Source organism: Ylistrum balloti, unplaced genomic scaffold (genome assembly GCF_031769215.1).
Source record: "Ylistrum balloti isolate Yb309-2 unplaced genomic scaffold, AGI_CSIRO_Ybal_v1 Utg369744, whole genome shotgun sequence".
In the NCBI taxonomy this organism is placed as follows: Eukaryota; Metazoa; Mollusca; class Bivalvia; order Pectinida; family Pectinidae; genus Ylistrum; species Ylistrum balloti.
Window position 1 is genome coordinate 378,445 of NW_026781952.1, and position 16,556 is coordinate 395,000.

At 33.3% G+C, this 16,556-nt stretch overlaps 1 protein-coding gene across 1 annotated transcript; it reads left to right on the forward strand.

The window, feature by feature from the left end:
* The first annotated feature begins 867 nt into the window (after positions 1-867).
* LOC132543217 (uncharacterized) lies at positions 868-11,467 on the forward strand. The gene is made up of 9 exons (XM_060206698.1): positions 868-934; positions 2,074-2,219; positions 3,787-4,042; positions 4,439-4,507; positions 5,131-5,826; positions 7,585-7,760; positions 8,334-8,469; positions 9,331-9,476; positions 10,547-11,467. Exons 1-9 carry the CDS (start codon positions 871-873, stop codon positions 11,003-11,005), a joined length of 2,148 nt encoding a protein of 715 aa, XP_060062681.1. The 5' UTR covers positions 868-870; the 3' UTR covers positions 11,006-11,467.
* Positions 11,468-16,556: the final 5,089 nt, after the last annotated feature.

Consider the following 16,556-nt stretch of genomic DNA (forward strand, 5'->3'; position numbering starts at 1 on the left):
ATTTAGATAGGTACACAACACAAAATAGGAATAAAAACTCTAAGGATTGGATCCTTGTAGTGTTAAAGCAGCATCTGTAACTTGAAGAAAAGTTATTAAAAAATAATCCAATCCATTTGAGTTTGACAATTTCTTCATTTCTAATTATTTCAATGTAAAGACATCGAAGTAAGACCATATAGTCATCCTTAATGTCATCTTTGTAATCCGGCTGCAGAGCACACACTGGCTGCTGATCATAGTGATGAGCAGACATGCTAAACTGAAAAGATTCTTTTAACAAATGATAAATTCAAATTTGATACAAAAAAGACAATGATATACACCAGTTCAAATGAACACACAGGAAATGTGTACTTACTATTTAACTGAACGTAAGCTCTCCTCTCTTCGTCTGCTACTATTTTTATCAGACTACTTGGAACTATTCTTGTTTTGTCGCCATTTTGACATTAAGAGAAATAAAAGGTTATCACGTGACTTCATGCAGACGAATTTTTCAAAATAATAATATTAAGTCAAAATTTCAATATTACATGGTATTGTAACTTAAGCAATTCAGTATTGAGTTTTGTATAATCAGAATAAAATTTAAACGTAAGGTTTTTCTCGCATTTAAACAATATGTGTAGTTTCTACCTTGTTATCAATAACCCATGTGAATATCGTGGTTATTGAAAACAAAAACCTAAGTCACTTCATGAAGGGAAATATAATCGACTTACATATAAAGTTTCATAGAGTGTTCCAGCTATTTCTTAATATTCAAAACGAAATAAAAGGACGGAATAATTTAAAGAGTAAACTGAGCGGACAGTTGGGAATGCGGTAAATAAATATGATAGCAGACGAGTAGCAAGGTGCTCGAAAATGGCGACAGCCCGACAGCATTTACAAACTTCGAAAAAAGAGTCGAAGGAGAAAGTAACGAAAGGTATTTAACATATTGTGTCGGAATCGATATTGAAATGTTTCTGGATATGTGGAAGGCAATGTTGTTGATCATTCAGATAGGTACTTATCAATGATTGGTCTGCGTCGGCTGCTAAATCTGTAAACATTTTCATACATTGTTGCAAATTGTAACTTTTTGTACGTTAGCGAGAACATAACGCTTCATTTCAACATTGTATTTCATTGTAAGGATAGTTAATATAATCAATTACAGTGGTTAGACTGAAATTCGAAATGACATTTTTAGAAATCCACGTTTTAAAACCAGTTTGCCAGACGAAAATGCATGGCAGACGCTACCAATATGGCGGCAAAGAAACTCGGCAATGTTGTCTGCTTTCAGATTTCGACTTTCCGTGGTTCTTTTAAAGCCAATGTGAAAAGATATTTATTTAATTATGAACTGTTAAATATGTTACTGATTTTTTATAAGCTTAATCATGCGTTATATGTGGTTTTAATTGACTTGATAATTCGTCGCACATTTGCAGCTCTTATTTTTGTAAACTGTAAACCGGTCGATGTCCTATAAATATCGCACCTTTACGTTTGAAAGGTTCGCGGGAAATAGATAATCAGAATCAGTATTTACATAATGATTTCACTGTATTGTCTTTGCTTAAAAGGTTGAATATTTTACCTGAAATGCCGTGATTTCTGTCTATATTTTTCATTATCATTTTTGAGTACTTTTTGATTAAAATTCATATATTGATGACATTTTTTCCCCACAAAATTCCGGAATTAGTTTGAATCAGGAAGGGAAATTTAGAACAAAACAAATGATTCTTAAATTTTCTTTGTGTATGTGTCAGGTTGAATAGTCAGTGATTTTTTTAGACTGGTATTTGAGTCCTGGACTCGTGATATTCCTGTGGTATACTTACTTTAATTTTCAGAACCCACTACATCTTTTACTAATGGGATTCATCAAAACTTTGGAAACGATGTTCTGAAGTCACATGGAAAAAAAATCTTCGAAACTTACTGTAAAATGCATGAATTGAACTTTGAATAATTTTGATCAGATTAGTAGCATTAGGATTAAATATTGTGACATTAAACAGATTTTCAGTTGTCTGACATGAAAAGATGTCAACTTTTCTTTTTTGTACTCAGGGTCACCTCATGGTTTAAGAACTAGACGATCATCACTTAGAACAGATGAAGATGAGGATGCGAGTGACCCCTCCGGGTGCATGTCTTTGGATGTCCTTGCACAAGTTGCTTCTGCAACACTACAGAAAGAACCCAAGAAAAAGAAGGTAAGAATTGGAAAGATTTTAAAATTTATCTCCTATTTAATCAGATTTTAGATTTTTAGATTTATTGATCAATTATATGGGTGATAAAGTGTAAAAGCAGTGGCATTCTTAGTGGACTTCAATTCAATCTTGTTTGTGTAACCCTGGTAAAATACTAGCCGCAATATACCACTCGGCTAGAGAGAACTTCCCTTTAGCTCAATTGGTTGAGAGTAACTAGTAAGCCAGGGGTCCTGGGTTTGATTCCTAGCGGTGGCATTGAAATAAATAATGATCTCTGTTACACTGGCGCCCATTAGGGACCCGGAAATAGTTCTTAGCCATGCCCCACCAGCATCACTGTAACCCCAGGAATTAAAGATGAGTCGAATCTTAATTTTGTGATGTTTTATCAATATTCGAAATTTTCGGAAATTGTCATTTTTACAAAATTCTAGCCCAGATTTTTTTACTGAGGAAGCAAACTTTACAATCCTCACTATTTATATGAAATTCATAGATGTTTCATGATATTCTTAGACAAGTTTTCATAGAAAGCACCATAACTCTTAGCCTTTGAATTTATTTTAATTAAACTTTATCAAGTGCTACAGCTAATTATAGTCTATAAGTTGACATAAAAAGTGTTCCTAAACTGTTGCGATACATTGAGGACTTCTGATTGGTCAAAATTAAGTTATCAGATTACCATATTTTCTGGATTATAAACAGCAACTGCGGTCAGGCGTGTTGATGGAAAAAAATTGACAGAATGAAAAAAGTGTATCGTCTGGATATCAGTTCCTGAAGGTTATATTTTTCGGAACAGCTATTTCGTTGAGGCATTTCACATACACTATTGACCTGCGTGACCTGACATCCTGATAATTTGGGTTACTGTAACATGTCACGCTTCCAGAAAGAATAAAAAATAGTGATTTAAACCATGGATACCAGTACGAGATGTCAGTTTTTGATGAGCACCTGTCTATCACTTGTTTGTGACTGAAACAGATTGTCTAGAACATTTGCAACTGTATACAGGATTAATTTTAGATAAAAAATAACATTAATCAATAATATCTTTTGAACTTTGTGGTTGCATTGGATTATCTGTATAATTAATTTGCAATTTTATATTAAATGTTTAACTGAAGATTTTGATAAATTGCCTTCGTTGTCTGTTAAATCAACAAACATAACAGTTACCACATTGTTAGAAAGGGTGCAACTTATATTCCTATGAAGCTAATATGTGGATCAAATTGAAAAAAATTGGCTCTGCGGCTTACATACCAGTGTGGTTTATGGCCTGGAAAATATAGTATGTTGAAAAGTGGTATAAAAAGGTTTAGGGGAATGAAAAATACAACGATACTATTTTTTGGGTGAAAAAATGGTTGCCATTTGGTTACCATGATGACCAGATGAAGTCCTCTTGGAGGAATCTTGTTGGGACAACGCCTCCGAAATTATTGTTGATTTGGGAATTAAGGTGGTATTAGTCAGCCATCCTGGTGACAGTTCTAGTGTTTTGATTTGTTTATAAGTTGATAGACCTAGTATATGTTAATGTTTTATATTTTAGCTGAGAAAGCGGAGTCTTCAGACTTTGGAGTTGTTGGACTTGGATCAGATTCAAAGCTTGTCGGACAAAGCACTTCTCAGTTTCTTCTCAGAAATGAAATCCAATGAAATAACACGCAACTTCACGTACACTTGCTACCTAATGCCCAAGAAATGCCAGGAACAATACAAGAGTTTTGGAAATGAAACTCAAGCTAGGATGAGGATGAGGACCCACCTACACAAACACATAGAGAAACTTAATGATGAGTTTAATGGTAAATATCTTTTGGAATGTTTTCATTTGCTGATGCTTTTTTCTGGTGCATGACCAATTAATTCTGATAACTTGAAAAATGTGTCTTATACTCTGATATGATGCTAATGGCGTCAACCCCCAGTCATCTTTTATCTGATCATTTCTGATAATAAAATACTAGGTAATAAAGGTACAGTATTTTAGGTCAAATTTACACAAAAAAAATAATAAAAATTAATTCTGCAACAGAGAATGTTTTCTATGAATATCGAACACATAGCCGACTGATCGTGTGATTGATTAACTTCATCAAAAAAGTTGTCATGATACATTGGCCTCCTTGGCTTACTAACCACATGTCAGGATATTAATTAATATACTGTTAAAGTTTACAATGTGTAATTATTTATTTTAGATCCAAACATTAAAGCAAAGTATGTGTTTCAAGCAGAACCCATCCATGTCAGGAACAAGCGGATATCAGGTTGGGAATTTATTTTCTTTTATGCCAAAAATCTGTGTGACTCTTACATAGATTCACATGTATCTGTACACAATGAAGATTTTTAAAACTTATACTGCTAAATGTGAGGTATCAGGTATTCATTTTCAGGTTTTTGAGCCGCAATGCCATGCTGACATATTGCCATCACAAAGGGTAATGTGCCTAACAAAAAGAAAAATCATAATAATTTAATTCATTTTCATTTGCATTGTTAAGTTTGATTATATTTGTTACATTTCTCCAAACTGAATTAGTAATTGTGGCAATTTTTTTGTCCTCTTGGGAAGGGGGTAAAGTTTGCTCTAGTTTTTATAAGAAAATTACATTTTGAGCAAAAAGTTGTTTATTTTCCATTGGAAACAACTTGGTTAAGTGGTTAAAATATATCACTTAGTTTTTTCTATCATTAATGTTGCTATGTCTTTTTGTGACACTTGAAATCTACTTACCCTATAATCTTTGCATTCAGCCTTTCTCAGGTGAACATGAAGGCCGCTTGGCTTCATGCTTTGAAAGCAACTAAAACCAAAGTTGTACCACTAAAAAGAATTTGACTAATTTTCTGAGTTTATGTTGTTCTAATTTGATAAATAATATTTCAGTGTTGGCAAGCAAAAAGAAATCCGGAGGCAAACGAACAAAATTTACAGCATTAAAGCAAAGAGGTGACAATAGTTCTGATACAGAGGAACAAATCTCAAAAGGAACGCTGGTGGGCGAGGACAAATCAATGGATCTGGAGTGTGAGGAAATGGCGGAGTTCTCAGATGATGATGAATATGAAAATATTAGATCATCTCCAAGTAAAAGAAGCAGACTTTCACAAAAGCAGGTTAATTTTGCACATCAAAAGTTCCCAGTGCGTTCCAGTTCAAGAGTGAAATCATTTGGTAAAAGATCTGGAGACGATGGTCATGATTCGGACCAAGATGATACTGAACGCCGAATGGAGGAGAACGAACAATTCATCATCGACCTGCTTAGTCGTACTCAGCCTCACCATGACCACTGCTACACTACCATATTTGGTAAAAAGAGAGGAATTGATGATATGTTGCACGACACATCTGATGAGGAAACGGAAGAAGATGACATTGGGGACCATATTCGAGCATATGGAAAAAAGATCATTCGACCGGAAAAATTGGTGGAGCCTATACTTTGTCTCGGCAATGTGTCGGTTATGGATGAATTAACGGGAACAGGAACAGACGAAGCATCGAAAACAATTATTGTGTGTGCAGAGGAAATCATTGATGATCTACTGCCTGATGACTATGAAGGCCACAATGGTCAAAGTTAGTATTAAGTTTTAATGTTATGCAGTTTACAAGATTTTTAGCATTCGTCTTTTACCTTTTGGTTTGTTTGATGTTATTTCCTTTTTTGGATCGCTGTGTGTTTCAATGGTTGATGGCCGTAATGACCTCTTATGTGTTGACAGGCCGTTAAGAATGTCATAATAATAATATACAGTGAAAAAATGATTAAGATCAAGAATTGGATTATATCAAATTGTAATTTCTTAAATCACTGCTTTTAACATTATATAAAATGAGGAGGTAATATAAAATACAGTTTTTTAAATGGTGAGAGATATATGATAAAGTAATAATAACTTCCTATGTCTAATAATTGACATCCTTATCTTAATAGAGTTTATGTATCATGTGTTATCAATAAGGATGTCAATTATAAGACAACTGTATTTTATTTTACCTCTTTATTTTGTATTTTTGTGCATTTTATTATTTTATTTTATTATGGGAGAGCATATAGTTGCCTCTTTGTGTGTCCATCTGTTCATTCGTCATAACTTTGTCAAGAACATATCACAAAAATCCATAATAGGTATCAACATGAAACCTCATAGGTAGATAGATCTCGATAAGGAGAAGTGCAGTGTTCAAGAACCATAACTCTCTTTGCAAAATTTAGGAGTTATTGACCATTGATATTTTTTCATACTTAAATTTTGTCCAGAGCATAACACAAAACTATAAGAGGTAGCAACATGAAACTTCTAGCGTTTTTATATGGGGAGTGTTCATTGGTTCTACCGTTTCTGTTGAAATTAAGACACACAATTTACTAAAAGAGATCTGTGTTGATGCTTGTACTGGGAATACACTGATACAAAATTTGGTATTCAAGTTTGGTTAATGAAACAGAGGTCATTATTTATTCCAATGCCTCTGGTAGAACTTGAACCTTGGCCCTTTGGCTTACATGTCTGATGCTCAACTGATCAAGCTGAAGTGAAGTTCTTGTTAGCAGAGTGGTTTATTGCGGCTAGTATTTACCAGGGATACCTATGTATACTCTCACTCCAGGAAATAACTTGTCCTCATTGCCTCTGCTAGGACTCAAACTGGGGCTCCCTGGCTTATAATTACTAGTTTGACACTCAATTAATTGTGTTAAAGAGAAGGTCTCGCTATCTGAGGGGTAAGTAAAAATGATGTAATAAGGGGGAATGCTTTTGTCCGCTTTCACTTTTATCTTTATTTGCATCTAGATTAAGTCAAAGACCCTACAGTACAAAGAATAAATACATAAGCACATATATTTCCTAGTGTTAAAAACATGAATTCTTCTCATAGTATCCTAGTAGACAGATACAATATTTAATGTATAATTTATAGTAACGCCACATATGTAAATCTTATTGAAACAATAGCTACCTACCCTGACAATGGGTCAAGAGTCCCTATGGTCTTGTACCAATATTTTTCCGTCCGTACCATGAAAGGTCTCTTGTCCACTAAATCCCCGCCAATGACAAACAAAGACCACCAAACAAGACAATACCTGGACACACATATACGTATAACGTCACATAGGTAGCCTGGACATGCGTACACAACATTTATACATGCACAAGTGGTTAAGAAGATGATGCGGAAAAAACCAAAGACGCAACGCATCAATAATGGCAGCACAGAATTAATAAAAACGACCCTATTACAGGTATATCGTGGCTAGTATTTAACAGCGTTACATTAATGACTAGTGTTGACATATGGTTACATATCTGATCATTGCTCTTTCCGTAGGGCCCTACCCACCCATGCCAAAGTATGCAATCGCCAAACGAGGTCGTATGCATGTCCCGGAGGAGTATGACCCAATCAGTGAGGAGGAGGAACCTCTGATGCTCAACCCCAAGAGGAGGAAAAAGGGTGTAGTCACCACCCATGTGGACCGGGAGATAAATGTGGAATGGGAAAGAGTAAGATCTTCATTTAATATCAGGACCATTATACTGTTTATTTCTCCAGGGTCAAATTTTTGCCATAAGATTGCATGGTAAATATTGAAGTCAAGTTTTAATTGAAATATAATAAAATTATTGTAGTACCAGCTCCTCGGTGACAAATGTATGACATCGCTAAATTGAGAAATTATGGTATCAATACCAAACTTTGCATCTATTTGACAGTCAATATGATCAGTATTTTGTGCTGCACTAAAATATAAAATGGAAAGATGCAGTTTTGTATAAACTTTGATCAGGATTTGGATGGTGTCAGAACCAATTATTGATCGATATTCAGGGCTCTCACACCCCATTTTGGGACTGGGGCACAGGGTCCTTAGAATTGGGAAAAATAGCAGCGTTTTCCTTAAAATCGAGGAAAAAAAGATACTATTTTGCATTGGGAATGGGGCCGAATATTGGCCCCAAATCTGACATATCGAGAGCCCTGACATTAGATAACATTGTTAATGATATGTAATGACACTGACATGCAGCCTCGAAAGATTAGATACCATAGGAACTGATATAGAATTGTTTTCACAGAAATTAGCATTGAAATGTATCCGAGAGCTGAAGCTGAAGAAGAAGGAGGATCGATCTCCTTTGCACTGTCGGATCTGTAAAGACAAGAAGTTTACTGCAAGTGCAACATTGATGTACCACTACAGAAGCCATGCAGGTAAATACAAGATCCCAGCATATTAGATCAATCAGGTCTTCTTTCAGGGGCTCTGTTAGGCCAAATATGGGCCCATTCCCAATTCAATTTACTTCGTAATATGGCCAAATTTTCTGAGGAGCATATAGTTTTCTCTTTGTTTGTCCATCTTTCCACCCATCCTTTTGTGTCCAGAGTATAACTTTACCCACATTTAAACTTGGATAATAAACTTGGGATACGAATTGGTGGTGTATAAGACGATGTACTTTGCGAGAGTGTTAGGTCCATCAACCCCTTAATTATGGAGTTATTGCCTTTTGTTAAAATTTCATGTCCAAAGCAGAATTTAATTTGGAGACATGTTGCACTGCATACCAATGTTAGGGCCAGGAGCTATTGCCCTTAAGTTAAAATTATTCTTGTCCAGAGCATAGCTTAATCTAGGAAATATTGAAACTTAATGTATACTCTGGTCACACATTGCGCAGTGTTACCAAATTCAGGTCCTGAAACTTCTCAGTTATGGAGTTATTGTCCTTTGTTAAAACTTTTCAGTCAAGAGTGCAACCTTGCTTTCATTTAAGCTAGGACAATGAAACTTGGTGTATACATGTTTTACTAAAAGGATGTGCAGTGTAATAAATTCAGGGCCTGAAACCCTTTAATTAAAGAATTATTGACACAGAATTTTGTGTCCAAAAAAATTGTTTTTGGGGTGTTTCATCAGTTTCACTGATATTCTTGTTATGGTACAGTGAAACCATATCAGTGATGAATTAATCAGCAGTTAAATAATCAGAATTTGTAGGTCATAAGCAAGAATTAAATGACTAACTACCACTTAAATTGATAAACAGAATATTTAAATATCTATTACAGGTATCAAGCCATTTGTGTGCCTTATATGTAATACGACCTTCACCCGCCAACACAGCCTTAACTACCACATGTTGATCCATAACAACCAGAGCAGGTTCACCTGTAAAGACTGTGGCAGGAAGTTCAGACATCCAAGTCACTTCAAGGTTTGGATTTTATCTTTTATCAGCTAGATCAGCATATACATATTTTTCTTGGAAAGTTTTTCGATGGATCCGAAAAATGGAAGTTTTATGAAATAAATGTACAGAAATACATTAAATATTCATTCTATATGAATGTACAGAAATGACTTGAATATTCACTATATATGTATGAACGTAAATACCTTAAATATTCACTCTGTATATGTATGTACAGAAATACTTAAAATATTCATTCTATATGAAAGTACAAAAATACCTTAAATAGTCACTCTATATGTATACCTATGCATAAAAATCTTAATTTGGAAACATCTAAAGGAAAGGGAGTTATATTTAATTGCAAAGTATTAAAACAAGGATAATTTTCAAAATTCCTTTACATGCAGTTTATCTTGGATCTACATGTATCATATGTGCAATTGTAATGCATCTGATGAATCTGTTATTTATTTCAGTTTCCAGAGAAATTTATTTGCTTGTTTATTTGATTCTAAGTTGGACATAATCTGAATCACTTGTGATAAGATAGGGTTTATAGGGCACCTATTACAATTTCAAAACAATGAACTATGTAAAAGGGCACCTGTCACAAGTTTAAAACTCTAAACTTTATTACAGGGCACCCGTCACAAGTTTAAAACTATAAACTATATTACAAGGCACCTGTCACAAGTTTAAAACTATAAACTTTATTTTATTACAATTGCTTATATTAATTACTCTTGTTGGCCAAAATAAAAGGGCTCGAGGGGTCTTACTGTGGCAGGAAACTGGAGTACCAGACGAAAACCCATGTGGATGGGCAGGTGATGGCCATACCCAGTCATTGTCACAGTGGTGGATTGTAACGCACCAACAAAACACTGTCTAGAATTCTTCTGATTTATTTCGCTGACAATTACCAAGTACATAGTACAATGGATTACCATCACAATTAAAATGAAAGTAGAATGTGCTAAAACCACATACACATACAGAACATTACTAGTACTATATATATATTGATTCCTAGTTTGTATCCTTGAAACCTGCATCAAGACATGCTGTATATGTATTCTGTTTACTTTCAGGAACACTTAAGGAGACATACTGGAGAAACACCATTTGTTTGTACAGATTGTCCTCAGAAATTCAAAACCAGAAATACATACAAGAGACATCTGAAGACAAGACACGGTAAACTGCTAACGGCGGCAGGGATCCGTGTTCTCAGTGTAGAGGAATTCGCAAAAATACGGACAAAACCTTACAGAAGGAATGCTTCAGAGAAAAAGTCAAAAATACTTTGCCGTAATCTTGACGCTCGTGTGAAATCCGAGCCCGTAGAGGCTGGTGCCGGTAAGGGTAAAGTTGTAGTGAAATCAGAAACAGTCGCACAGCAATCAACAGACAGTACTGACAACGATCGGATCGATGACGGAGAAGAGGATGATACGGACAGTGATGATGGTCAATTGGATCATGAGGAGAATTCTAGTCTGGAGCAGGAACCGTACTTTGTACCTATCAGTATTGTTGTTAACACTTGATCTTCAGCTGACGCAGCATTTTTACACTTCAGTACTGCATCATGCTGCAACAGATTCACAGTTGTTATAAATATGCAAGTTAATGGTCTCATGCTCTGATGAAGTTGCAATAATCACCATTTAGCATAAGTCATGACACTTTCCATGTAGGAATCTATACTGTGGTAAAGCCTGTTATCAGAAAACAGATACAGTTTGCTTTTTATATAGAATATTTTTCAAGGGCAAAAAATTCAAATGGTTTGCAGGTTTTGGTTGCAGTGGTACAAACATGAAAAATAGTGGAGAAACACTTTAATCTTATGCTTGTCCATGAAGGCCAAAGATTAGCCATGAAAAGATAACTCTGTCTGCATAAGAAAAAAAACATCTTGTGCATCCCTAACTGTGAAACAAGCTGATATACAGTGCTATTAATCTGTGTCACAAATAGTTTTTTTTAGAGGTTTTACCTTAGTTATATACGGATATTGATTGTAACACTACATACTTCATCATTTGTATTTTGTGCACTCAAATTTTTTTGAAGAAACCTTTTGTGATCAAGGATGTGTGCTGCCATTTAAGTGTATGTCCTGCATTATCTAAGATATTCTTCTTACAAGTTTCCACACATTGCTTTAAGCAAACCTGAACAAAGGAATAATATCAAACTAGATTGAAGGTATCTACCATTTATGACTGATTTAGTATGAAAGTGAACAAGTTTTTATGCCCTGTAGAAAAGGTCACAAGCATTCTGTGATTATAATAATAGAATTTGAGTAAAATTGTGTTTAAAAATTCCTCCATTTAAATCACTGCAATTGAAAAAAAATGAAAAATTGATAATTTGGCAATATGCTTGTATATGTTTTGGTATTATGGTCTAGAATAAAGAATAATGTTCTCATACCAAAACTGCCAAATGAGAATCGTTTTTGGCAATTTTGATATGAGAACATTACATTGTTTATTAAAGGCAGTACTGAGAGAAAAGCATTGTCTAGTCTTATGCAGTGAAATCTGGCCTTACTGTCACCCTTCATTTATTGAGGTTTTCGTGTTATGAAATTTTCCAGTAGTAAATGCTTGAACTTTCAAAGATGTACGGTGATGAAATTAAGAGTAAATACGGTCCCCCTGTTCAGTATCAAACTTATTTCGTATAATTTTGTTTATGTTGGTTATGTCTATAGAATATGCGTCCTTATAATACAACCAGTAGAGTTATATCAACCTTATGTCTGGCTGAACAAATCTGAAAAGCTAAAATTGTATTGATTTTAATAAATTTTATAAAAAAAAGATGTCACAAGGCATAGACTATGTACAGTCAAATCTTGTTATCTTAAACTCATATTACTCAGACCCTGTTTAATTTGAAGTGTTTTGATGGTCCCAGTCAAATTTATCATTAAATATTTCATTTCACTGGAATAAAATATTGATAGCTCAAGATTTTCACACATCCCACCTATATCGAGACAAAGAGGTTTGACTGTAGTTCCATTAAATTAGCTTTTCTTTAAAACATTAGATAGATTTATGAAAATTTGAGAGAAAGATTTGCAGAGTGAAATTTAAGTTTCCATTCACATGAAAGGTTTATAAGATTGTGATTGGAAATGTAGAAAGTTTGATAATATTTATAAATTAGCTTTTATCTACCTACATGTGATTGTTCATGCTGAAAATGTACTGTGAAAAAAGCAATATGGGAATAACTACATTCTGAGTTGGTAACAAAGCAGATGTCTGACTTATTTTGGTCACACTGGTCTGTTAATAGAATTTATAGCAACAGTAAACTTAATACATTAGTTGCATAATTTTCATAAGTTGTTGGTTCTTCATGTTCCAATCTATAAATTACAAAATTTTCAGTTAAAAGCTAAGAAATGTTAATTTTCAATTGATAAGATGACATTTTGTAAGAAAACTATTAACACCTATCTAATACAACTTCTTTTCCCCCCACTCCCCACCTACCTTCCAAAAAAAAAAACCAAAAACAAAACTAAAACTAAAACAAAATAAGCTTCATGGTTGGCACTGTCTCAATATTTAGTGGTGTTTCAAACCAGGCCAGCAACATTGGTAAGGCACAATTCCATTTCAAACCCATGTGACAGAGTAATCCTTCAAGATGCTGATATTGAAAGAACTGAAACTGTTTGGGAAAGAAATCTTGTATTGTAATTTGAAAATAAGTCATAATAATGGAGGTGATGAAAATAATTGAAGAGGGAGAGACAAATAACATAATCCATTCCAGAATAGCTAAAATATTCAGCTAATAGAGTGCTGTTGACAATTTGGATTATATATGTGTTTTCAAAAATTAGTGACTTAAATGATACTTTTTGTTTTTGTTTACAGAAATCTCTATTTGAAACATTTAAAAATAAATATTTGACTTAAATTGTGTGCAATAACAGTTATTCAAATGTGTCATCTTCTAGAAAGTAAATAATGGGAGTCATTTTACCCTCATGAAAAAATTTTTTTTTTACTTCCTTTGAAAAATGGGAGATTCAAAACATTTGGGTACTTTTAATTAAAATGGTCTATCACATTATTATATCTATTTGTATTTGACGACCATTGTTAACATATTTAATATTGTGTATCATTATTCCTACATGTAATTGTTCAAAATGACTTGTTTCGTTATAATTGCATTGACATTGTATTTTCTTTGTCTTGTATCATTTCGAACAACATTGTGTATATACAATTGTACAGTCATGATATTCCAAGTCAGAAGTGCTATTCATTTACCTGACAGGTTTTATATATACATGTGTATATATATATATATATATGTATTGTTATACAAAATCGTCATAAACAACACCAATGTCATTGTGTAAATATTTATAGAAAACAACAAAATCATAAAATTTTTCTTGATTTTATTTATGTTCATCCAGAAATTTTTATTCATCCATGAATTACTGAACTTAAACATTGGCCAAGAAAATTTTGACATGTTTTTATACATTTACGAGTTTAAGTGGAATTCATGAATATCTTTAATCCATAAAATCATTAATACTTAGATATGATGCTCTGAAAATCTACACAGGTGGAGCCAAATAAAAGTTAATTCAATACATGTTTTATGTTTAAAAATCCTGGTTCATTTTAAGATGAACAGTATTAATTAGAAATAGCCGAAAGATTAGTTCACTTCTTTGTGTATTGACAGCCTCATTAGATCTTAACATATATATATATATACTTAAATAAGTCCTATTTTCATTGAAGATGGAGTTTATTTATGTCTGGGAATTTTCATCCAGCAATGATAATGCACACAAATGTAAAATTATTCAGTGTCGTTTACTTAAGAACTTGAATTGTTTGATGGATGACTTTGTCTCCCAGCACATTGCAAAGATTTATTTCTATTTACTCAAAGTCATGGATTGGTTTATTCCAGGACCCCAGGTGTCCAACGCATAACCTCTACTCAAAGTCATGGACGGGCTTATTCCAGGACCGAAGGGGTCAGACACAAAATCTCTACTCAAAGGCATGGATTAGCTTATACATCACATAAACCGTACTCAAAGTCAGTCTGGCTTTATAACAGGATCTCAGGGATCCAACACCTTATCTGGGACATGAATTGACATATTACAGGAACTTAGGGGATCAATACATAGCCTTTGACTAAATGTGAGAACATGTGTTTATTTAATAAAGGACAGCAGAATAACATTGCATAATGAATTTACTGAACTGCTATGTAAATGGCTGGAGTTATTTCCAGGGGACATGGGCTTATTACTTGAAAAATAAGCCTATTTCCAGACATGTGCCTGTTATCTGGAATAGGTACCTGAAAAATAAGCTTATAAGACATGGGTCTTTTACATGGAATGGGCTTATTGTCAAGCTTTTTGCCAGGAATGGGCTTCCTGCTGGTAGGTACTGTAATACAAATATACTAATTCTTCATTCTGTGCTTAGAGATGCAGTTTACTTTGTCATTACACTACACCAATAATCTTATGTCTTAGTGAAGGCTGGCATCTCTAGCTTACACAGTATTCAAGGTTGTTTGATGTGTAGTACACCAATATTTTAAAGGATGAAGTATATTTTTTTTATTTTGATTATCAAACATTTGTTGAAATAGAAAGTGAAATCATGACTGTTTTGTATGCAAACATTGCACACTGGAGTTTTCTCTTGAATTTTTGGAATCCATTGTCAAGATGGTAAAATTGATAATGTCAATTGTAATATTAGTAGAATTTTTCGAAATTCTTTACCACAAAGAATAATTTTTTAGGATAAATATTTCAATATTTTCTATTTTCTTGATATATATCTCATCTCATGGAAAACATTCACATTCTTATACTGATCACACCGCAATGATAAGGATTGGATGGAAACTTTGACCTGATAAATTAAGAGAAAACTGTCTGATTAGCAGTCAAAATTGGACCAAATATGTGACATTGTTCTTTCTTTGAATCCATGACATGTAACTCCTATCTAGGTTTTAACTCTGAATAATTTAAAACGTTTATAATTACAAAGGTTGTATCTGTTGAATTTATACATAGATCTGTTGTTTTATTTTATTTTCTGTTAAATTATGTCATTAATTTTCTCTCAAGCATTTTGATTCAACTGTTAAGTAGGGAAGTCCTGTTTTATTTTTGTTATAAATGAATTCTGGTGTCTTAAGATTTTGTGAAATAGGGATAAAATTCTGTGATAATTTATTAGATTAGACGCCAGGCGTATTCAATCCTAAAAATGATATAATGTCCATGCAGACAGGAAATTCATGTTTTGTATTCTTATCAGAACTTTTTGTACCTGAATTTTTTCTCTCTAATCATGCAGTCTTGTAGATCAAGTTGAGCTGTGATTTATTGTTAAAGTTTGTTGACCATTTTTTACTACAATAAGTAGATATATTTGTAAACCAGATAAATATGGTTGACCCCTAGTTTCACTTTTATGACCTAATTTTGAAAACTGGTTTCTTTACACATGTAATTGTAATCTTGACAGTTTTAATGTGTATTGTTAAAAATTTTGAACACATGCAACTGCCTCTTTTGATCAGACTGGTTCTGATCTTGAATCAATTATGAATCTCTAATTGAACTCTTAAAATGAGTCACAATTAAATTGTAGTGCTGTAAAGTATTAAACCTTGCTTTTTATTGTCAAACAAGATGGTATAATCAGCTACCAATTATTTGTTAAAAAGAAGTTTGATAAATGCAAATATTGAAATTGATGAGGATATGAAGTTGATGGCATGTTGAAATGAAAAATGAAATGAGTTTTCTTTCTTCATTGTTTTTGCTTTAGATTTATTTCCTTTTAGAAAACAATGATTGAATTTAATGAGATTAACATTATGGCAGTTTCTTAAAGTAGATAAAAAATTACTTATAATGATAAAACATGAATGTTATTGGGAACAAGATCTTTCAAACGATTGGTTATGTTCTTGAAGTGTAATGGTCCGATCATCTATACAGAGTATCTCAGTAACACTTTGTTTCTTTGTCGTGGTAAGGAGCTAAGTTTA